At 40.5% G+C, this 26,051-nt stretch overlaps 1 protein-coding gene across 1 annotated transcript in view; it reads left to right on the forward strand.

Moving 5' to 3' along the window:
- The window catches only part of LOC122813474 (cytochrome P450 4B1-like), a 561,508-nt gene that overhangs the window by 200,624 nt on the left and 334,833 nt on the right, over nt 1–26,051 (forward strand). The window contains exon 4 of the mRNA XM_044085809.1: nt 24,842–24,969. Within this exon, the coding sequence (XP_043941744.1) occupies nt 24,842–24,969 (128 nt within the window). The remainder of the gene's footprint in view (nt 1–24,841; nt 24,970–26,051) is intronic.

Raw genomic sequence — 26,051 nt, forward strand, 5'->3', positions numbered from 1 at the left:
AAAATCTTCACACAACTCACCTCGACATGGGGCAGGCCAGAAGTAGACCTATTTGCCTCCCACCTCAACTGTCATCTACAAAAATTCTGTTCAAGGACATACCATCCACAAGCTTGGAAAATAGATGCTCTTTCATTCAACTGGAACTTTCTAAAAATCTATGCATTCCCACCTCTGCCACTGATGACCACAGTATTACTAAAGATCAAAGCAGAGAGGCCCAAGGGGATCCTAATAGCTCCAGACTGGCCAAGACAACACTGGTACCCACTACTATGGAGCATATGTCACAACAAAAAGTGGGCCCTTCCCCAATGGCCCCTACTTTTGACTCAACACAACTTCAAAACAGTGCATCCAAACCTTCAGACACTGCAGCTAACAGCCTGGGAGATCCCATGAATAACCTCAATCTATCTCTCTCCAAGGAAGTTCAGCGGATATTAACAGAAGCTCGAAGACCATTCACCAGAAAGGTTTACTTAGCAAAATGGAAGAGATTCAGCATTTGGAATACCAGCAAGGGACATGATGCATCATTATTGAATATCCCACTCATCCTGGAATATTTGGCAGATATGCTACAGAATGGACTCTCATATTCTTCCATAAAGATACATGCTTCAGCTATCTCAGCTAGATATAACACTGATCCGCCTGTGTTTTCACATCCTTTGCTAAGGCAATTCCTCAGGGGAATCAAGAACATTAAGCCACCAAGAAAGGCTCCAGTGCCAGCTTGGGACCTCAACTTTGTCCTAGAAAAACTGACTCTACCTCCCTTTGAGCCAGCAGCTTCAGTGGACTTACAATTTTTATCATGGAAGACAGCTTTCCTGTTGGCAATTACCTCAGCAAGAAGGGTTTCGGAACTACAGGCCCTAATGGCAACACCACCATTCATAATCTTTCACAGAGACAGGGTCTCCTTAAGAACCAACCCTACTTTTATGCCAAAGGTGGTATCTAGGGTTTCTTTAAATCAAGCTATTCACCTGCCTACTTTCTTCCCCAATCCTGAGAGCAAAGGGGAAAGACTGTTGCATACCTTGGACATTCACAGACAACTTTGCTACTACCTGGACAGAACCAAGACCAGTAGGAAGTCTGATCAGCTTTTTGTAGCTTACGCCCCTGGAGTACAAGGAAAAGCAATTTCCAAACAGACTATTTCAAAATGGATTGGACATTGCATCAGATTTTGTTATTCCTTCCATGGGAAGAATGTTCCAGCCAATGTCAGACCACACTCCACCAGAGCTACAGCCACCTCTACAGCATTCTTAAGAGGGGTGCCTACAAAAGACATTCTAGAAGCTGCTACATGGAGCTCTGTGCATACATTCTCCAAACACTACAATCTCCTTTATATTCCAGATCCAGAGCAGGCTTTGCTTGGCAGTCCTGCAGGGTTTGATTGCCACACCATCTCTTTCCTAGAGCATTCCTCCTCCCCAGCTAAGCTATGGTATTCAACCCATATGTTATGACTGCAGTTGCATTCTTGAAGGACATAGTACAGTTTTGTACCTACCATAAATGTAGATGTCCGATAGATATGCAACTGCAGTCGGATTTTCCCTCCCTCCATACCCCTCTATGCCTTGGGTCCACTCCTATCCCTGTTTCTCTTAGCTGGGGATATCTGTTATGGTGTATCTGTTTATTGCTTACTTATTTGTCTGGAATCCTGTTTTTGTCTTCCAATTTGATTACAGCCTTCCTTGGAGGGCACCTGGCATCTGGGGCAAGAAACACTAAGAAAATGGCGTCGGCTGATGCTTATGTACTCCAGCCGCTCTGACGTCGGAGAGAAATGCGACATCAGCCGACGTCGGACCCAGACTTTGGAATCCGGCCGACCGAGGGCTGCCTGAGGCAGGACAACCCATATGTTATGACTGCAGTTGCATATCTATCGGACATCTACATTTATGGTAGGTACAAAACTGTACTTTTTGTGAGTCAGTCTGCATAGGGCATCTGTTTGCGGACAGTATTACCCTTTGAGAGGTCTGTCTGTGGCCTGTTCACCTGGTGTAGTTGTCATGTGAAGTACATACCACACAGGGCATTGTGATGAGTAGAGGGGAACTCTACCCTATACTTCCATAGATGACAGACCTGTTGTCATGACACATACCACACAGACAGATTACAGGTGTAGTGTGGCATTGTCTTCATCAAAGTGGAGGCTACTGTCCACCTGTGTCCCATGTTCACACCTTCACTGTTAGGTAGATCTCTGCCTATGTGTTAGTTAATGGGTATACTGTTTTGGGAAGGTGGAATGGCACTGCAGTATCAGCACTTGTCTACAGTCCATGCCTTGTTCACCACACACCTGTTGCGGTACATATGACCCCGTGTCTCTCTGTCTCTCTCTCACTTTATATGTGTATATATATATATATATATATATATATATATATATATATATATATATATATATATATATATATATATATATATATTATATGTATGCATATCTCTACACATACATGTACACATCCATTGCTGTACACATGGATGTACATATAGGCACATGTACAGTCCACCTTTCATGGTGGGGATCTCACTTATGCGACAGTTGTGGGATGTACAGGTATGTGATTACATTGCACAATGTTGTGCAGAATGCATGTGGGTGTCCTCAGCCCTTGTAGCATTAGCAGGCCTCACTGTCTGTAACACATCAGATCTGACAAATCTGTCCCGCAGCTTTTAGCCACCACATGACATATATCAACACTACCATAGCTGGCCTTAGGCATAGGCCTACTGGGCGGCCAGCTAGGGCACCGCTCTAGCAGGGGTGCTTTTCCACTATTTATGTGGACACAAGGATGGGGGCACCAGTTGACCTAAAGCCACTCCTGCGCACTGCATGCTGTCTTCTAGGCCACACACTACGACCTACATGGATAAATGCACATATCAACCTTCACTGACAGATAGCTGTCCACCCTTCACTAACAGTTGCAGTATGTCCCTTGCCCTATGCACATGTGCAGATACAGATAGATACATACTGCTGCCACACATGGATGATTTGCAGTGTGTAGAGTACTCTTCGGGAACATCTACAACATGCCAGCACATACATTTGAGTTACATACCTTACCTTTGTATTTCCCTGCTCCGTGTGTTATGGTTTTGTCTTGTTTTTTTTTTTTTTATTGCTGGTTTGTTTTGGGTTTTTGCCCTCTATTTAACCTTCAGTCTCTGTTTCTCCCTCTCTTCGGTCTCTATCTCAGTCTGTGTCCGTGTCTCTCTCTCTCTCTTTCACTCTCTATCTCACAACACCTGCAATGATATAATTGCATGTGTGGACTGCAGGTACAGCCTGCTTTTCTAGGTATCTGCACTTGTGCATGTGACAGCCTCTGCACCAATTGCTGCCCACCATTCAGTAATTGCATGCAGCCTGCTGTTTGGTGATTGCATTACTCACTGTGATTGCAGCCCACTGTTATAAAATGCTGTTAGGTAGGTGTAGCCCTTTCAGATTTCAAAGGTGGGGCCCATTCTTGTTTGTTCTGGACACCGTTGTGTCAGTCTGAAGGTTGGTATATATCTCTTATCTGATGCTAGGGTTGTAGCCAGTTATATGCATGTTGTACTCATACCTGCATGTTGCTGCTGCCAGTACACACATCACAGTGTAGACATGTACGCACCCCTCCAAATACTAACACAGGATACATGGGAGTATGTACTTTTTTTTTCACTTACACAATTAACTGCCATACAAATGTGGTTATTGCACTGTATTCCTGTGGCTAGTATTTATCCTGGTCTGATACTGTGTGGTGTTTGTAAGGTGCTACTGTAACATTATTCCCTGCTAGGATGGCTGGTTCTCCTTTCACAGTCATGTCATACAATTCCACAACCACTGCTGGTAAAGACCCATAGAAAAGGATTTGCGTTATACCATTCCTAATTTCCATTTACATTTCCTCATTGTAATGCATGATATATTTAAGTTATTTGTATATCTGTTGTGGCTTAGTGGCAATTCACGCAGTCTATTGTGTCAATGGTCTGGGGTTTGAGTCTGGCAGAGGTTTTTTATTTAGCTGCTCAGCAGAGCAAGGGCCCTGCCATAGAGTGACTAAGGCACTTTTAAGCAGTAGGGAGTGGGTTTGCATGGGTTTGCGCGGGTTTGCGTGACGCTTAGTGACGCTAAGCTAAGTGCACACATGCGCACACTCGCTTAATCCCGCTTACTACTGCTTAAAAGTGCTTACTCCCGCTAACCCCCACACTAATTTCTTTGAAAGAAAAGAAAATGGGGAGATAAGAAAGTGTTGAAAAAGGGGGCACAGAGAGGGAAAAACAGTAGGAAAACAAGCTTGGGATGTGCAGGACGGGTGTAGAGAAGGTCCATAGCTGCCCATTTCTTTACCAGCAACAGCTGTGCATATGTTGAACATTTGGAGTGAAATTTGAAACCTTCCACCCCTGAGAGAGGGGTGAGGACAACATAGTTTGTTGTACTGCCAATTAGAATTATCACTGTACATGTCCAATGGACATGTGTGCGAAATGGGAAGCTGTGTATGGGGTGTGATTTTTTTTTCGGGTACAGACTGTCCTTTTTTTTTTTTTTCAGGAGAGAGTGGAAAGTGAGGCAGAGGAAGTAGGTATATTTGGGGAGGTAGGTTGGGTAGGTAAACAGACAAGACAAACAAGATGCATACAGGGGCGGAGTATGACACATGGGGTGGGTAAACACAATTGATGGGGACGGACGTTTGGAAATCGCAAGCCCATGAGCCCACATATGGTAACAGTGGGACTTAAATCCCCACTCATGGGCAGTCACCACTGGACCTTCACAGACCAGAGGGTCGCTGTGCTGGGGGCTGCGTAGGAGGGGCAGGCTCACCCGTGAGTTGTGCCACTCTCGCCTCGAGCTGGCGTAGGGGATCTGAGACTAAACGCTGGATCTCCCTACGCACCACGACTCGGATCCTTCAGAGGGTGACAGGAGGCCCTCCTCCACCCACGTTTGCAGGGGGGGTGAGCCCCATCCCCTGCAGTGCTTCCACCCGAAGGTGGCACAGGACCTACGGAGGAGGGTGGTCTGGGCTGGGCACCAGACCTGCTGGTGCCAGGTGCAACTGCCAGCTGAGATGGGACAGGGGGGTCCGCTGGGACCGGCCTTCCCATACGTTCTGTGATTAAGTGTGTTTAATTACAACATAGACAACAGTATTCCAAGTTAGTTGTAACAGCATGCAGTAATATTCCCATTACCCCAACACACCAGGGTTACAACAGTTGAACAGCAAGCATAACACATGCATGTATTGAATGACAGTGGACATTCCAACAGCATGCAGGGATAATTGGTGGCAACAGGCCACCAAGATTGTGGTGTTTTAACAGGGGACATGCATCAAAGTAAGTGCAGATTTTTTATAACAATAGGACATACGTCCCAACAAATGTTATGAGATTAGACATACCCATTGAGGTGTGGAATTGCATTGTTTATGCACATGGAGTAGGGTGTAAAAAGAAACCTCCATTAACAACTTATTAGTACTTTAACTGTACACTACATTCCTATTGACTGCAGGTGTATATCCCCTACATGTATTCTTACACTAAGCAACATGCATTTGATTGCGTTATGGGTTTTGCTACCTCATGATATACCTGGCTTATCTGACATGGTAACTGTCCAGGATGCAGATGTTACTGCTACATACTTGTATTAAATTGACTTGTTTAAGTATCTGCACATCTGGATGTGTTCACATGGTGTTTTCACTTGTTTTCTACACAACCCTACTTTTCAGGTAACACACTAAAATTTCTGGGAAACACCTTGACAGGCTACTCATGTGCCAGATTTACCTATGCATATCAGCCATTTCACAACTGTTTAGGACTGTTGCATACTTCACAGCTACTGTCACTTCCTTCATCCACTTTATATGGGACTGCACTGCTGAGGGTTGTCAGCACTTACTACAACAGAGTAACATTTCTTCACTGCAAGGGTACAACAACATTTCTGAGTAACTGGCACATACACACTGCAAGTATTATACCTTTCTTATTTACATTAAAACTCTTTTCTACAGGCTCTCTCCTGTATTTGACATTACACTGCATACAGTAGACCTATTCAGGAAATGTTATACCTTTATTGATAGGTTACAAGACTGTTTTACAGGCTCACTCACGTTTTATCTATGACAGTGCATGCAGAGGTAATATTCCAGACATGTTTTTGCTTTATTCATGGGTTACTACACTCTATTCCTGCCTATCTGACTTATGATATGTAACAGTACATGCAGATGATTTATTCAGGGAATGAATGTTTTATACTTCACAGCTACTGCCACTTCCTTCATCCATTTCCTATGGGACTGCACAACTGTGGGTTGACAGCACCTAATACAACAGTACTATTTATTATTGCAAGGGTGCAACAACATTTCAAAGTAAGTGACACAGACACACTCCAAGTTTTATACCTTTATTAATTACATTGAACACTCTTTTCTACAGACTCTCTCCTTTACTTGCTATTACAGTGCATACGGAAGTCATATTCAGGACATATTACACCTTTCTTGATAGGTTACAGCACTCTTTTTCAGGCCTGCTCACTTATATGTTATGACAGTACATGCCTGGATAGTATTCCAGAATTATTTTAGCTTGATTGGTGGGTTAGTACACTCAATTTCTGGCTCACTGACATTTGTTATATAACAGTACATACAGAGGATTTATTCAGAACATTTTATTGCTGTATTATTGGGCTTAACCACTTTTCTCATGCTCACTCACATATATCATGTAACAATACATGCAGAATATTTACTAACCTGCCTGGTGGTGCAGCCTTAGCAGCCAATCTGCATAGGCTTGCTGATTTCATAGCGTGAGCACCTGCAGCTGTGGAGTAAATAAAGGGATATTGAGACATACCTATCCATTATTTAGACTATATTAGCTTATCTTACATACTGCATTCCATGGCTACCTATTTAGTAGTGGGGCATCCCACATTTGACGGGGCTCCTGGATCCACTGGTTCAGAAGGTCCTGCTTCTGCCTCTTCAGGTCTGCATGGTGGTGACGGACCTGCTCACCAGTCCGAGGGATGCTTGTGGCACTGGTGAGTTCATGAGCCAACTGGTTCCAAGCCTCCGCCTTATACTCCGTTCCTTGGAACTGGCCCTGCAGGAGTCGAGTCTCATGCTGATGGACTAGGAGCCAAATCATATATCTTGACTCCTCGATGCTCCAGCGTTGCACTCAAAAGTGTGTACCCTCTCCAGCACCAGACATTCTAACTGAAGATGGGAGCTACAATCAGTTATGGTGAGTATTCCTGCATATGCGGCTTAAATATGCTGCATTTCCCGCACTTTTCTGTGATTGGCCATTTTTGAATATTCTCAGTTGACTGCAGACATGCTTAGCAATGGTTAAGCAAACATTTATTACTATATATATGTTAACAGTGGATGTTTATCCTAAGCTGTCATGGCTTAGTGGTTCAGTACTTTGATTATGGTGCACAGTGTCCTGGGTTCAAACCTTATCATTGCATTTTATTTTACTACTGTTCAGACAAGTTAGGGAGCGTGGCTGTGTTTAAGCAACTTTGCTCTACGTTGCTCCACGTTGCCCGATGGTGCGCTGGTTGGTGCGGCGTGCACCTCAGCGCAAACCGATTGCACTGGGTAAAACGCTATTTAGGTTTGGGCAACTATTTTGCGCTGGGTAAAGCGTGATTTAGCTATGGGCAACTACATTGTGCTGGGTAAAGCACGAGTTAGCTATGGACAACTATATTGAGCTGGGTAAAGCGCGAGTTAGCTATGGGCAAATATATTGTGCTGGGTGAAGCGCTGCTTAACTGCGGGCAATTTTATATTGGGATCCTTTAAAATATTTATTTTATTCACTGATACATTGGCCATTTCACTGCTTTTTAGTTGTGTTTAAACATAAATGTTGGGTATTATTCCATAAATACAAAAGGGAGTGGTGGGACTCGAACCATGAATGCCTCTTCTTTGTGCGAACGCTCTACCATTATGCTATTGCTATTTGGTGTGATTTGCATAAACATTCTTTCTTATGCTCTTCCATGTGAGGATTGCTAACTGTAGCTAAGCAATGGGCACACCCGAGCACACACGCGCAAATACGGGCAGCTATTTTGGGTATTTAAAAAAAATTTTATGGTTATGCGTTTTAGATGTGTTATGGGGATTACAATATTAGGCAGTGAGGTGTTGGGTGCAGGGACATTTGAGCGGACTCGCTCTTGTTTATTTCCTTTTTTTTAAACACTTGCAGGGGCGTGGACATTTAGACTGCTGGGCAGTCAGACACGCCCCCTGCTTTCTTACACGGTCCGAGTAAGACTTACGGCGAGTCAGCATGCCCTCATGCATATTCCTGGCATGCTGACATCATACCGTTCAACTGCAGCCTCCGAGTAAGACTTATTAAGTCTTACATGGAGGATTCGTGAATCCGGGGGTTTGTAAAACTCTAAACCTAAAAGCATGTTCATCTCAGTTCAAAGAAATATATATTTATACAAGGCATTTGATTCAAATTTCCTTTGAATCTCCTATACGTTTGATGAAATAGGCTCTTTTAGTTTCTGATTAGTTTTACCAACATAAAAGCTGGAACATTTTCCACAATTTGCTAAATATACCGCATTTTCTGTTGTACACATTTCATAGTTTAAAATTAAATATTTTATGTGAAACAGGATGCATAAACTGAGCAGATGGGTTAATATACCTACAAAATGTACAATTTAAACAGGGAACAATGCCCTTCTTATTAATATGTAAATCTGGTCTCAGCATTGCATTTAGTATCCTTATAGCATAAATATTGCTCTAAATTCTTCTCCTTTTTATAAATAATGTGAGGCTTATCATGAGTTAATTTAATTCATTATCTGACTTAAGTATGCACCAATTCTTTTTTTATTATGGACTTTATCTGTGGTGCCTGTCTGTTATATTTTGTGTTGTAACTAAGTGGTCTGTAATCTCCAGCTTCATAACTATTTACTAAATCAGACTGATTTGTTAATAAATAAGGTTTACCAATTCTGTCTCTGATTCAATAAAGAGTTTATTTCTATGAATTAATTTTGGATTATAGTTTCTTAAAGCAAAATCATCAACTATATCTTTGACAAAACCATCACCAGTTGTATTTAGTCTACTAGCTCTCATAAATGGACTTCTTACCACACTTTTAAACACATATTCCAAGTGTATGCTATTGGCATAAACATATCTAGTTGCTTGCACATTTTTCTTATAGGTACTAGTTTCGAACTTTCCATTCACCAAACTAATAGTAAGATCTAACAAATTCATACAATCTTTTGAGTACTTTAATTCAAACTGAAGAAAATCGGTGGTACCATGTAAATATTCAACAAACATATGTAGACTATTAACATGTCCCTTCTGGAGAAGGAAGATATCATCCACAAAACATTTGTAGAAAACTAAATTCTCATTATAAAAAGTATAATTATAATCATAGACATATAATTCTTCCCATCTATATAATACTAAATTTGCATAATTATTAGTTCCTGGGGTGTCCTTGGCACCCCCTCCCCCTAATAGGTGATAATAGAATTCATCCTTAAATATAAAAACACTATTATTAAGCACTGCTTCTAACATAGAACAGACAAGTTCTACTTTCGACCCTAAAAAATCACTATGACTACATAGGAATTCTCTAATATACTGTATTTCAATATCATTAGGAATAACCATAAATAGTGACTTAATGTCTAACGTGGCAAGCAATACATCACTAAAAAAATGTTGACATACCCATCTTTGTAGTACAGCTAAGAAATCATTGGTGTCTGTAGCATAACTTTTACATTTCTTAAGCAGACTGTGCAATACATTTTCTAAATACTTGATTATGGCTGTAGTAATCCAATGTTTTCCTTATTACTTTATATGTTTTATATATATATATATATATATATATATATATATATATATATATATATATATATATATATATATATATATATATATATATATATATATATATATATATATATATGTCTTTATATATGTGTTTTATATGTCTTTCTTTATATATTATTGCTGCTATTAAATTAGTAAATTAGTGTGGTCATGCAGTTTTAATGATATGATTTGATAAGATGGCTCCTAATTGTTTCTTCCATTTAAACTGAGTGTAATTTTATTTTATTGACACTGAAGAAGAGTTGTTAGAACTTGAAAGCTTTGTTGTTTTAATAAATGCTACTTTGAGCTGGACAGGCTACTGGTTCACTGTACTTGATAAAAAATGCAGGAATTGAATAATTTATGTAGTGTTGCTTAGGTTATATGATATATAGCGATATATGTGAAGTGTAATGCTATATAGTAATATATGTGAAGTATAATGTTTGTTATCTTAATTATAGTTTGATTACTTTTATATGACTGTAAATTAGCCTATGTCACAAGTGATAATTCAGTAATGGTGTTTGGAACAATAAAAACACACACACAAAAAACAACTGGCTTAGTTTCATTTCAGGGGAGTTCAATGTGCCTGGAAGGAGATGATTGACCTGTTTTGCTAGAGATAGCTTGTATTTCTCTTCTTAAGGTTTTCATATATTGACCAAAACTTTCTTCACCCCCCAAAGGGACTTTTTAGGCAGCTCTAGTCTCATTCACTACCAACGAAATCAGACAAAAGCAGGATTGTATAATGTTAGTGCCAATCATTACTAGAGGCCTAAATAAGAAATTGCCCTCCTTAAAAGCCTTCTTGCCCTTAGGAAATATCAGTATCTACATAATCACCGAAAAGTGGCTCCACTAAATCAGTTGCACACTCTCCTTACCAGGATTCAGTGCTACTTCTCATTCCTACACAGTTCTGTGAATGGCTGTGATACAGGTGGTGATGTGCACATATTCCTATGACCGCTTATCACTTCAAAACTTATACAGCTAGTCAATGCCAGTGAGCACCTCCACATCCTAGTTACTATCTGTAATTTCTGTTATCATGTCATAGCCAACTAAATAAAACCTTTTGTGACACCACCACCTATAAGGCATAGTTAAATAAAAAAGGGTCCCGCGCCATCAAATCTAACTGTTTTTCATATTTCTTTATCTATCTATCTGTCTATCTGTCTATCTATCTATCTATGTATGTATAAACAGGCTCCCTATTCAAATGCAATTTGGATCAATGGCTGGGAAATCACTAATTCAACCCTGGCTTGTTATCTGTGTCCTTTATGGACAAGAGTAACTTGTAGATGCCCTAAGGCACAGGCATATACTAAAAGGATTCTAATTCTTGGGCATTGATAATTGAAAAAATTTGGACATGAATGGCTAGACTTAAAAATGATTCTAGGGTCATTAGCACAGCAATTTGCTATGATCCTATGATCCTATAAATTGGGAAGTGTACATTACTACAAATAAATAAACACAATGCTTAATAGATTTCACAAGTGCAAACTCTCCATATCAGATATGTCTCAAAAATACTCAATGGGGTTCTCTCAAATATATAACCCCATTATGCTGTACTCTTAGTTACCCAATTACTGGTCAGACCTCACCACCATTCAGTAGTATTTACCATGAGTTCCAAAACTAACTTACCTGTAAACCCTACAGTTTGCAGAATTTTCAGTGACAGATTTACAACAGCTAGCTGATGACCTGATGAAATTTAACAATGTACCTTCCCTTGATGACACAGTAGCAAACACAGATGCATTTACGGATGCATGTATAGGGTCATTGGTCACTGTCCAACACAAATGAAATACTGTGTTTAGGGATAAACTGTACAGTAGACCCTAGTATAAACAAACTGTATAAAAAGAAAACAAACCTCCCTGTTCTGAGAAATAAACTAAATATCTCACACTCAAGAAATGAGCTTTACATCTTAAACAAAGGACTGAGGCACAAATCAAATCCTGCAATGATAAGTATAAAATGAAAATGGTCATCTCTATAAAGGACAACCATAAAGCCATTTTTGACTATGTTAATATGCATAGGATTATTACCCAACATTGCACTACCAAACATGCTATCTGATAAAGTTTAGCTCAGATGTTTACAGCCCACAAACTCCTTTCCACATTCCACGGTGTCTGCACCCACCTTGCAGGTCATCTCACATTAGGTCCTAAGGGTGCTGTCAATAGCTAACAACATTACTTCTACAAGTCCCAACAATGTGCCTGGCTGCTTTCTTGTCAGTATGAAGTAGATTAGCACCATCATTCTACTAAATCTGTTTTACCTCAAACTTGAAAATGGATTTCTGCCAGAGGTATGAAGAACAGCTGTTATCTTCCCCCTCCATAATAAGGGTAAACCTGCCACTGATACTGTCAACTACAGATCAATAATCTGACACCTCATTTTATTTTTGTTTTAATATTTTTCCCTCCCACCCCCCCATAGCAGACCATCAGGTCATAAAATGCATATTGATGCAAAATCAGTCATTCTATTAACCTTTTAAGTGAATTAGAGTAACAGGGCCAAATTCAGAAATCATACAGAGAGGTGTATGCCTGGTGTGCACAATACAGAAACCATTTCTGATTCAGAGGTATCCTCACTACAGTGGTACATCGCAAAGAGGTGCAGCACCACAGTGGGCTGCCTCTCTGTCCAACGACAAATACTAATTAGGCATTCCTGGTGTGTGGCTTATACTAATTAGCCATATGCTCTCCCCCAGAAATTACTACAGTAAGGAATTTACAGTGCTGAGTAGTTCAAAGAATAGCTTGGCTAAGTAAGTTATCTCAGCTGGCTTTGTTAATATGGCAAAAGGCTTTTGTTCATGTTAGAGGTGTGTGTTGGAGAGTTCATTAGACAAGGTAGTGTTTTGGTTGTATGTTCATAGGTTCATAGGTTCGTACTAGGCTATCTGCCCTAGGGCATTTATAAGCCTAGCCAGAGTGTGTGTGGCTTTTACCACCCCTTAGGATGAGAATACTATGCCCATTTAGGGTTTAGTTTACTGTGCCTCTGTCTAGTAGTGACACAGAGATAACCCCCGGGGTAAACCTACGATCTCCCATCCACTCGTCAAGACTTCTCTTGAATAGAGTTAGTGAGGGGCTCTGCCTAACATGGATTGGGATTCTGTTCCAGAGTGTAGGGAGCCTCTGGGTTATGAATCTGTCCCTCCAGCATGTCCTATTTATTTCTGTGTTGAGGTTTAAATCTCTTGCTCTCATGGCTCTGATGGATTTGGATTTTTTGAGGTGGAGCATGTCCATTAATTCAGGATTGGACATGGCCTTGTACGTTAGGCACAGGTCACCTCTGAGTAGGCGGTATGTGACTGAATAGAGCTGGAGATTTTTCAGTCGGGCAGCATATGACATATGTTTAAGACCCTTTATCCTCTTAGTGAGGAACTTTTGGGGTCTTTCCAACTGCTGCAGGTGTCGGGTAAGATACATCCCAAATGGGGCATTGTACTCAATCATTGGCCTAATAAGAGATGAGTACAGGGGCACAATGACCTCTCTTGATCTCGATGTGAAACCCTTCATGATAAGGTGGGCAATATAGAAGGTCTTTCTAACCACTTTGGCAATGTGAGTGTCAAATGAGAGGTTACTGTCAACCTGGGTCCCTAGGTCCCTGATTACCTCTTCCGTACTTAATGGGTTACCACCTATGTGGTAATTTGTGGGTACCTTGTTTTTCCCAAAGGGTATGACTATAGATTTTTTGGCATTAAGCTTAAGGCCATGGCTCTGGCACCAATTATCCATTTCTATGAGTCCTCTCTGAAGGATGTTTGTGTCCGCTGGAGTATCAATTATGGCGCCCAGTTTGCAGTCATCTGCGAACTTTGTCAGCCACAATCCTCCTATGTTTGCCTGTACCTCGGAAAAATAAATGCCAAACAAGAGGGGTCACAGGACTGAGCACTGTGGGACACTGCTTGTGACTGGCTTAGAGTCTGACATAGCTCCAGCAACTCTGACCCTGTGGGTTCTGTCCTTGAGCCAGTTTGCAACCCATCTCGTGATATATGGGTTTACATTTAAGCTGGTGAGTTTGTCTATGATGCCCGAGTGTGGTATTGTGTCAATATTGCAAGGTCAAGGTAGGCTGTGTGAACTGCCTTACCTTCATCAATGGCCTTAGTGACGGTTTCAAAAAAGTCGACCAAGTTCAAAAGGCAGGATCTGCCCTTGACAAAGCCAAATTGGGTAGGATCCAATGTTTGTAGGTCCCCAATGTCTTTGTTTATGAGTTCCATAATGATCCTCTCCATTGCTTTGCAGACCAGGCTCATCAAGCTTATGGGGCGGTAATTTCCAGGGTCCATAGAAGCACCACCTTTGTGAAGTGGGACCACTGTTGCCGTACGCCACTCTTTGGGTACGTATCCTGTAGTAAGGCTAAGATTAAACAGCAGCCTTATGTTTGGGTTTAGTTCCTCTTGGAGTTCATGTAGCACACAGCCCGGGACACCGTCCGGTCCCATTGATGCTGTGTTTTTAGCTTTAGAGAGGGCGGCTCTCACCTGGGCATCTGAGATGTTAGGGAGGCTTCACTCTGCTGGGATAGTTATTTCTCCTTTTGGGGGGGAGGCGGAGGAGTAATTTGCACTGAACCTATCTGCCAGAATGTTGGCAATGTCAGTGGGTTCAGTGTATTTATTGTCATTTTGGACTAACTCTGAGCATATCTGGGAGTTTCCACCCAAGTTTCTAACATAGCTAAAGAAGGCCTTGTGATTGTCTTTTGTGTCTTTTGCGATTTTTCTTTCAAAGTTGGCCTTGGGTGATTTTATGAGTGATCGTAGTTTTTTGCTAGTACTGATCAGAGATGCCTTCCCATTTAGGGATTTTGCTCTGTCATGTAGTAGCTTCCTCCTTCTGTTGTAAAGTTTGTTTATGGCCGGGGTCCACCATACCAGGTGCCTGCCTTTGGGGGAATGGGTCTTGGTTTTATTTGGGATTGCATGATCCATGCATTCTTGAAGGTGCCCATAGAAGGCATTTGCAAAGGATTCAGCAGTGTGGGTTGTGGTTTCCACTGGCCCAGGGACCTTGAAGGATACCACTTCAGTCTTAAGAAGTGTGAAGTTGGCTTTTGAGAAGTTCTTCACTGTGGTCTTTGGGGGGGGGGGGGGGGGCGGGATGTGGATTTCCAGTGAGATTAATTTATGGTCTGATCTTACCAATGAGGGATATACTTCCAGTGTGGAGCATTTTGTCCCCATGTTTGTGATGATCAGGTCTAGTATATTGTCTCCTCTTGTGAGAATGGTGACTAGTTGTTCCATCACATTTGAGTTTATGAATTCTAGGAACCTTTGGGCTAGGGTGTTTGGGCTTCAGTAATGTTCCCAGTCTATGTTTGGGTAGTTGAAGTCTCCCAATATGATGGTATTTGGAGAGACATTCATACTCTCCAGTGTCTTCAGGAAGGCTGTGTGAGTTTCCTGAGTTTGAGAGGGTGGTCTGTAGCATGCTACAAATTGTAAGGCAGTTTTGCCTATGGTTAGTTGCACCTGGATGGTCTCTGATGCTTCGTGCATTGCCACTAACCTGGAGGTGTGGGTATCTTTGATGAATATGGATACTCCCCCTCCTTTTGTGGTTTGGTCCAAGTTTTGGGGCCAGAAAGCATGATATGAGGTAAAATCTGATAGTGCTGGGGTGCTCTCAGGAGCCTTGAACCAGGTTTCAGTCACTGCACAGACATCGATGTTCTCCATACTGAGGAGGGCTTCGAGGGCATGCATCCTGAGGTTTAGACTTCTGGCATTGAGCAGCATTATCCTTATTTTTTTTCCACTTGTGTTTTCTAGGGAGGTAGGTTTGTCATTTGAGCCTTGCCTAAAAAAGGCACTATGGGGGTGGCAAGAGCCTTGGCCAATATCCGGAAGCCCAGGGGTGACAGGTGCAAGCCATCCCTTGCGAAGCAGCGTGGCTTGTCGAGCATGTCATCCCAAGCAGACAGACATTGGATCCCCTTTGAATGACACCAGTAATTAAGCCAATTGTTAAAACTGATCATTTTGTCTTTGTACTGTGGCATCATACTTGGTGAGGGTAAGATGCTGCTCAGGGTCAGGGTCATACCGGCCTGGGCTACATAATCAGAGAGCTCCTCTATGTCTCTTTTCATGTAGTCCAGGGAGGTACGTCTCAGGTCGTTCACACCGGCATGTACAATGACTGAGTCATATTTGTACTTGCTGTGGAGTGACCTGAGTGCTTGTGTTATGTGGCGGATTCTAGCTCCCGACAGGCAGCTTACTGTGACCTTATCCTTGTTCAGTCTGGTGAGTGGGACGTCAGTGTGTCTGACTATGGAGTCACCTATTACAAGTGTGTCTGGCATGTTGTTTGGCCTTAAGGGCTGTGACTGTTTAGCACACTGACTTTGTGAACTATGTGTTGCATGTGCTATGTCTTGAGGTGGCGGTTGCTTGGGTGTCTGCTTTGGAGGCCTCTGTTGTTTTGGTAGATTTTTAATCAGCGCCTCCGAGTATGTTTTTGTGTGTTTATGTGTTTGGTTTGCAGTTGTGATAGTTCTATGTGAGACTGGGTTTGTGCTGTGCGTGGTTACCTTCTCCTCCTGCCTGGTCTTGCCAGTACTGAATTGAGAGAGCTCAGCCTCCAGTTTGGCTATATAGTTGCATCTCTCGCATATATTTGTATTTGTTGGGAGGAGGAGAGGGTTGTCTGTGTACATGAGGCAATTGTAACATTGCCTCAAGATTCCCAGATTCACCAGCTGAACAGGAGAGGATGCCAGCAACTGACCCTTCGACATGCTAGAATAGTGAAAAAGATTGCTGTGTAACTGAGTCAGAAAGGATCTATAGGGAAATGGGTACTCAAGGGAATTTAGGTGAAAGAAGTACTTTATTTTGTTTAAGAGTGCTTTACCTGTATAAAAAATGCTTTAGGAGCAAGTGCTGAGCTTTTCAGTTAGAGAATAGGCTGTTTAGATTGCAAGTAGAGCAGTTCTAAGGGAAAAATTGAAGAGTACACTTTACGGAGCCAGAAATAGTTTAAACTTGATTAACCAGTGCTGCCCTATGCCAATTTGCGCTAAAACAAAGCGGGCTTTATAGCAGGGGCTTGAAAAGAGTCAGGAATTGACCCAAAATGGCCAATAAACTACAAGTTGCTGGGCTGGAACCAATCCTCTAGGGACAAATAGGTTGCTCAGTGCTCCCCACTCCCACTGGTGAACAAAGAAGCTTCCTCTTATCCAAATAAGGATATGGATAGCACAGGAACTAAGACAAAGCCCAGAGATCAGCAAAATCTGAAGACTGGACTATTCTAGTTCAGAAAAGCGGGAAAACAAGGATATTTTTTTATTTTTTTTATTTTTTTACAGAGAAAGGAGAAAAAAATACAGTAACAAACAATAAATGCTATAAAACGGCTAGTGCACTTGAGTGTGTTAGCCTAACAATTAAATTAAACAAAAAATAACTTTTTAAAGTGCCAACAGTATAAATTCAGCACAAGTACAGTAAAAACAATATGCAGAGCTGTTTTATAAGCGAAATGCAGTCGAGATGCAGTAATTTGAGAGAAAGCCAGAAAAAATACTTATAAGTCCAGGAAAGTCACTCTTTCACTCTCTGCTGCTTGTAGAACTCTGCAGAACACCACGAGGAGCTGTGCTGAGTCTTTTACAAGTGAAAAAGTGCGCAAAAGTGGGCTTTATAGCAGGGGGTTGAAAAGAGCCAGGAATTGACCAAAATGGCCAATAAACTACAAGTTGCTGGGCTGGAACCAATCCTCTAGGGACAAATAGGTTGCTCAGTGCTCCCCACTCCCACTGGTGAACAAAGAAGCTTCCTCTTATCCAAATAAGGATATGGATAGCACAGGAACTAAGACAAAGCCCAGAGATCAGCAAAATCTGAAGACTGGACTATTCTAGTTCAGAAAAGCGGGAAAACAAGGATATTTTTTGTTTTTTTCTTTTTTAACAGAGAAAGGAGAAAAGATACAGTAACAAACAGTAAATGCTATAAAATGGCTAAGCACTTGAGTGTGTTAGCCTAACAATTAAATTAAACAAAAATAACTTTTTAAAGTGCTAACAGTATAAATTCAACACAAGTACAGTAAAAACAATATGCAGAGCTGTTTTTTAAGCGAAATGCAGTCGAGATGCAGTAATTTGAGCGAAAGCCAGAAAAATACTTATAAATCCAGGAAAGTCACTCTTTCACTCTCTGCTGCTTGTAGAACTCTGCAGAACACCACGAGGAGCTGTGCTGAGTCGTTTACAAGTGAAAAAGCGCCAAAAGCGGGCTTTATAGCAGGGGGTTGAAAAGAGCCAGGAATTGACCCAAAATGGCCAATAAACTACAAGTTGCTGGGCTGGAACCAATCCTCTAGGGACAAATAGGTTGCTCAGTGCTCCCCACTCCCACTGGTGAACAAAGAAGCTTCCTCTTATCCAAATAAGGGTATAGATAGCACAGGAACTAAGACAAAGCCAAGAGATCAGCAAAATCTGAAGACTTGACTATTCTAGTTCAGAAAAGCCGGAAAAAAAGGATATTTTTTTTTTTTTTCTTTTTTTACAGAGAAAGGAGAAAAAGATACAGTAACAAACAGTAAATGCTATAATGTGTGTGTGTATAGATGGGTAGTTGCATCTGTGAGTGTTTGTAGAAATATAATAGGTATAAGGTGAGTGTGTGCATTTATGTGTGTGTGTGTGTGTGTGTGTGTGTGTGTGTGTGTGTGTGTGTGTGTGTGTGTGTGTGTGTGTGTGTGTGTATGCGTGGGTGCTTGTGTGTGGGGGAGTGTGTTTGCTTTGAGGATCACCATAGGGGGTTAGTTATTGAATAGGTAAGGTAGGGACTTATGTGTGTATGTGCATGTGTGTGTGTGTGTGTGTGTGTGTGTGTGTGTGTGTGTGTGTGTGTGTGTGAGTGTGTATGGGTGAATGAGTGATGGCATCTATCAATGTGATTGAGTGGGAGGGCTGTGTGTGTGTCAGGGGACTGTCACACCTTTACACTCCTCTAGACTAAAATTGCAGTATTGAGAGATAGGGAACACTAGACACCAGAGATAACGCTTTACTTTGTGCTTAAAGCACTTAAAAAATAGAAGAAAATTTTACTGTATGAAAGATGTGAGGTGGAGGCGGGATATTAGCCACCAGGGGCACTCTTTATATCATACAATTAAGGCACCTAAAAAGATTCAAGTCCTGTACCCTAGACACCGAGCACCACATTGTTAATTCTCTGCATCCTCACTAGGCACCAGGGATATGCCTACATATTACCATAAAGCCTTAAATATAGGAAAAAAGGTTAAAGTAAAAGGTTGTGAAAAATGTCTAACCATATGAACAGAGCAAAACCACCACAGAGAGAAGTGTATAATTATAAATAAGTAATAAAACCAGTTTTATTAAATGTAATGCTATGATCAACACAGAGAATAAAAGCAGTGATAAGCACTTCCAGCCTATGCCTTCCTCAGATCTTATTACCTTCCAACTAGAGGTGTCTTTTAAAAGTAGCTGAGACCAATCAGACTTCATCTAATAATGACATCATCCATTAGTCTTCCTGTTACACCTCCTGATATCATCTCTCCCATAAACATTCTTTGATGTCAAAAAATCTCAACTTGCTTTTACCCCATAATCATTCGGAATTATGGTGAACAGACTCACCACATCTATCTATATTTTTCGAATATGTTTGCTATTGGAACTGATCCTGGAAGATAATGTCTTGGTGTCCCAGAATGGATACTATTTATAGACATGGGTGGTGACAATGGGCACCCCTGTGCTAATAGTTATTCTAACTTGGTTATGGCCCATTGGGAAGAGAAATATATTTTTAATGGAAGGAATAACTGTTTGAGATATGTCATGTTCTATAAGAGATTCATTGATGATGTGTTTTTTCTTTGGAATGGAAGTGAAGAACAGTTACTGAACGTTATTGAATACCTCAATCAGATTAAAACTTTCTTGAGATTTGATGCACAATATGCACGTGTCAGGACCAATTTTCTGGACATCACTTTGATAAATAAATATGATGGCTCTGTAGATACTGAGATCTTTCATAAACCATGCAGGAAGAATCATCTTGTCCATCATAGTAGTATGCACCCAGGGCATATCTTTAACCAGGTGATAAAAGGTCAATTCCTTCAAGCCTCCAGATTGTGAATAAATGAATCTACTTTCAATAGAGAAACCGAGAGAATGAAGAATAATTTGTCCTCCAGAGGTTACGGAAAAGACTTAGTCACTAAAGAAACATCTGAGACCAAAGGCATGAGAGATGGGAGAGGTAAACCTTATTTTCATAGACAATGGAATATGGAAGATTTGACCTCCCAAGGATGTAGGGAGCAACATATGGCATTTAGATGCTTACTGATTTATAGCCAAGATATTCAAGAAGGATGTACTATTTTAAAGAACTGGAAAATTTTATTAGCAGATGAAAACTTAAGAGACATTATTGGTGTTATGCCAAGGTTTAGTTTCAAGAATAAAAAGAACCTTAAGCAGTTGTTATGCAAACAAAATTTGAGGAGGAATGAACATCATGGCAGATATGGGACTTATAGATGCGGTAATTGTAAAGTCTGTTCGTATATTAGTACTAGCAACTTATTTCGTCATCCGGTTCATAGGTTCATAGGTAGGTACTAGGCTATCAGCCCAAGGGCCTACGTAAGCCTAGCCAACAAGGTTAATAATAGAGAATACAAATTACACACCTATGCCGAATGTAACACAAGATATGTGAGTTATTTAGCAACCTGTACAATTTGTACAAGTTTTTATATCGAAAAAACTATTTGTCCTCTAAAAACTCAAATTTTTAAACATCTTAGAGACATCAGATTAAAGAACAAAGACAATTCTTTATTTCAGCATATTATGACAAATCCCAGTCATAACTTCCAGTTTTCAGTTTTGGAAGTTATGACACTGTCTTCCCGAAGGGGATACTTAAATAATCATGATAAATTAGCTGAGAGTCGCTGGATAGCTGATTTATAAGCTGATAAGCCACCAGGTCTTAAAGGTGTTTTACCTTTAAAACCTATACTCATAGGAAGGAGGCATAACAGGAAGACTAATGGATGATGTCTTTATTAGATGAAGTCTGCTTGGTCTCAGCTACTTTTAAAAGACACCTCTAGCTGGAATGTAATATGATCTGCGGAAGGCATAGGCTGAAAGTGCGTATCACTCTTTTTATTCTCTGTGTTGACCACAGCTTTACATTCAGTAAAATTAGTTTTATTACTTATTTATAATTATACACTTCTCTCTGTGGTGGCTTTGCTATGTTCATCTTGTTTGATACAATTTTTTGACTGAGCCTGCCTTTGGCAAACCCTGCTGTGTTTGCTTGTGGTTTCTGCAAAAATTTCAAACCCTGAACCCCTTTCACAAGTAGAAACTTAACAAGAAGGAACCCTAACACTCCATACTAACTGAGAAGTTAATGTAGCAGTGTATTTTGGTTGTAATGTAAGATGTATGAAACTCTAATGTCTGGCATTATTCACCACTTGCAATGGTCTGTGAGTTATGAGGGACAGGTCAGTATAAAACAGTAGGAGGAGTGGTCTGTAAAGTCAGGGGAAAGCTGAGAAAGATGGGGTTCTGTCTATACTGGAGGTGAAGCTTCAGGTCAAAGCCTGAAGAGCACTGGATGACATCAGGAAAACTTTTTAAACTATTAGGTGGACTCACTTAAATATTCAATAGAGGTCTAGCATCATAATGCACTTTATGAACAGTTATTGACTGACTGTAAGAATCTGTAATTTACAAGCTCAGGACATAAGTATTGGAAGAGACATCAGGAATGTTCTCAAAACTCAGGGATGGGTCAGAGGCATGTGGTTTGTGTGTAAGTGTGTGTGTGTGTGTGTGTGTGTGTGTGTGTGTGTGTGTGTGTGTGTGTGTGTGTGTGTGTGTGTGTGTGTGTGTGTGTGTGTGTGTGTGTGTGTGTGTGTGTGCGCGTGTGTGTGTGTGTGTGTGTGTGTGTGTGTGTGTCTGTGTGTGTGTGTGTGTGTGTGTGTGTGTGTGTGTGTGTGTGTGTGTGTGTGCGTGTGCGTGTGTGCGTGTGTGTGTGTTTGCAGGAGAGTGAATGAGGGGTGCCTGTGCCAATGCAGTGCATAGGCTGTCCAAGTTAAACTTACCACAGGAAAGTGATGATTTGCACTCACAGTAATTAATAGTGATGCAGAGACATGAAAATTAGCTGATCCTCATTGCAGCTATTATGCCTCTGAATTGGAAGTTTCCATTGTGCAAACAGTGCCTTTTGTCTGCATCTGTTACTGCCAGTGGTGGGGTTCCTTCTGAATCTCTTGGAAATATTTGTATCTTATGAACCTTAACTGAACAAAAATGCTAATAATAGTAATGAATCAAATAGTACATTGTTCTGGAATATAGGTTTTGTACACTTAGTGTTCACTTAATGTGGGCTTTGTATTAAAATAACTTAAAGATGCCAGCAGCAAATCAGGCACCATTCATAGACTGGTGCAGAACTGTGAAGACACCATCCACCATAATGAAATGGGCATTGCTGATGTGTATTTAGGAAACTCTCATGAGAGATGTGCTTTTTTTCTCATCAAATATCTTTTTTATTTGAGTATTCTATTATGAGAAAAATAAAAACAAACATTAAACATTAAAACAACAGCAAACTTATAACAGTAAAGAACATCAACAGTAAAAAATGATTAATTGTGATATAACAATATAATTAAAAGTACATATAGAAATATTTACAAAATATATTGCATGTGCTTTTTTAAGGTAAACAATCTTATCATACTGAAAAAGGTGTCAGGTCCTGGTACATGATTATACAAATCTTGACATGCAAACCTAGGTAATTTGAAGACTGTATCTATGTTCAGTTGTTGCTTTTGTTTATACTGTTAGGATTTATGTATTTGCTGAATAAAGTGCTCAGCCTTAAACACTTACTTTATTTCCTTATTCCTTACTAATGTTGTGTATTTATGGTCTGTTAATTCAGCCAACATTTTTATTTATGTCATCTGTTACCCAGTTATTGGGCTGAATTAAACCAGGCCTTTCTTCAGCCTTGACCCGAGTTACAAAACAAAATTTACAGAAGCATTGACCCAAAATCCATGTAATAAAGCAGTAATGTTTTGGATGCAACTATACAATTTTCTGGCAGTGCACATTAATAAATTTCATACTTTAAGCTTTCTAAAATTCTCACTTCTAAATTCTTCTAAATTATATTAAACTCTTTATATTCTAAACAGTTATAATTAAGTATTTGCATTTCACAATCAAGTTTGGATGCAAGATTTTCATGGTATGGTTTTCTCTCACAGTGTATTTAAACAGCTTCGTACAGCAAGTTATCCCAATACTGCATTTGCACTGGGCATTACTGGTGAGGTGGTCTTTCATTTTACAGAGGACAAGACTGAGTAATGTTACAGCAGAAATATGTGCAATGGTATTCTATGGTACATGAACACTAATAAATAAAAACCTACTGCCACAATAACATGAACAGGTTAGAATGCTACAATTACCAGAGCTGTATAGTATGCACAAGATAGAGCACATTGCTTTGATGGAACATTTAAACATGAAAGCAGATTAGCTTTGGATATACTCCCACAGTTATGATAAGATTAGCCTACCGATCTTGTTTTACTGATTTGTAATTTCCTCAAATTGTTAAGAGAGCCTTAGATAAAAAGGTAGGAAGCCATATTTAGTTTTGAGTAGCATAAATACTTTCTCAGGTGTTTTTTAGGATCTTCTTTTAGAATACATTGACCCTTAAGTGATGCTGGGTACTATGGGAATTTTCTGTCAAGGTAAACGGAAAACATGAGTGACATGCTCAGATACAATCCAGGGAGACTTGTCTTCTTGGCTTCTGTGATGAGTAGTAGATTTGCCAGCTGTATTGTGTTTGTTTAAGGTGGGTGTAGATATTAGACAAAGTAGTTAAAGGGCATTGCTTTCATTTTATATTTTTCTCCCTGAACCTAATTGACTGTCTCAGTGGATTCTCTACTTTCACCCAGTTGACCATTTGTTCCTCCTGAGGCTGAGAACTAATGGACCCCAGTGGTGTGAGATACCTATGACCATTTGTTTCCTGGCAACTAATTTACTGGTGTCCACTGTTTGGGGCAAATACTGGGCCCATCTTCTCTCTGGAATGAGAGCGCTATTGTCCATTTTTGCTCCATGGATTTAAGTTTACCCTTCACAGCCATCCTTAGAAACAACAGTAGTAAGGAGTCGATTGTTCAGTAGGTTTGGCAGACTGACCAAACAAAACCCTGAGGTGGCGCTGTAAGCTTGACAATTTCTGCCCATCAAGGACCATGCGTTCACAGTACTGCATATGAAGTCCCTGGGTTGTTGCAGTGTGAGCATCACTAGGTCCATTTCAGCAAGTGATACACCTGTCCTCCAGGAGATGCCACTAATGCAGCATGCTAATGTCACTTCCCTCTCCCAAGAACAGGCTAGTAGGCACCAGACACTCATTCTCATCCTCCCTGGCTGGCTTCTCCAGTGGCTGTGCAACTAGCCAAACACATCTAGGTCATAATTGGCAAACCAGTTTAGAGTTTTGGTAAAGTCATGTCTAGTTGTCACATGTGGTGATTAGTAAAGAATGTGGTGTCTAGCTCTGATTTGGAAAAAAATGATGCTGTTATATTTATTGTGTATTCCAGGATTGGGGCTACTGATTCTATCTGGAAAGAAATGGTTCCAGCACCGGAAAATGCTAACCCCCGCATTTCACTATGATGTTTTAAAACCTTATATCAAGCTAGTTTCAGACTCTGTCAATGTGATGCTGGTAAGAAACAATGGTTCCTATGATCTTTTTACATAGAGTGAAAGTAGCATATATTTGTTTGATGTGACGCTCTGCTGTTTGCATGCAGAAGGCGGTACAACAACTTCTCGGCCTACTCTTGTGTCACTGTGAGATGGCAGACTAGAAAGGTCTATTTAACCTGGACTGCTGAAATTTATTAAAAAATACTAGTTACATTAAAAAGATGAATGTGTACTAAAAAAAATATATGTGTATAAAAGATTTGTCAGAAGACTTAAATACTGTAATCATTTGTAAGACATCGTTTGTGCTGCATTTATATATTTTTAATTAAGGAATATACTGTTAGCCAGCACATCATAGAGTTAAATGTCATGAGCCAGTTTTACTGCTTCTTTAAGCAATAATAGTGAATGTAAACATTTATTTCTAACCTGTAGCAGATGGGTTAAATATATTTAATAGCATATGGCTAAGTTGTGTAAATCCTGTGTTTAAGAACTTGCTATAACTAAATGGCTACCGTAGTTGCCTAGGGAGTATTAACATGACAGTGGGTCGTGTCAGGATAAGAGCCATCCCAATCATAGTAGTAGCAATGCTTCTGGATTATTTCTAGTGCTTATTTCTAAATGTGTCTTGTTAAAAGAGTTTATCCTCCATCCTCAACCACTTTTTCCCATTTTGCACATGGGGTCAGGGTGACACTTCAACTGTGGCTATCATCTCGAGCCAAGGTTTACATCGCTAGAGGGCTGGACCTGCCATGGTAGTTCATTTGTACCACTCAACCCACATGCACACTCATATCTATGGCCAATTCAGAGTGTGTTATCCACCTTCTGCATGTCTGTAGAATCAGCTCACCCAGAGGGAACTCACACGGCCATAGAGTGGACATGCAAACTCCATACAGAAGGCACCCCAGCCAAGAATCAAACTAGAGGACCTCTTGCTATGAGGTGATAATACTAACTGCTGTACCATCACCTTGTTTATGTGGAGCCAAAACCCAAGTTTCTATAGAGAGCAGCACTAAGCTAAAGCAGATGAACCTTTTAAGCTTTTGAGTTTGTGGTAGTCATAGGTTCATAGGATCA

The sequence above is a fragment of the Protopterus annectens genome, chromosome 10.part0 (genome assembly GCF_019279795.1).
Source record: "Protopterus annectens isolate FY-2018-M chromosome 10.part0, PAN1.0, whole genome shotgun sequence".
Classification (NCBI taxonomy): Eukaryota; Metazoa; Chordata; order Ceratodontiformes; family Protopteridae; genus Protopterus; species Protopterus annectens.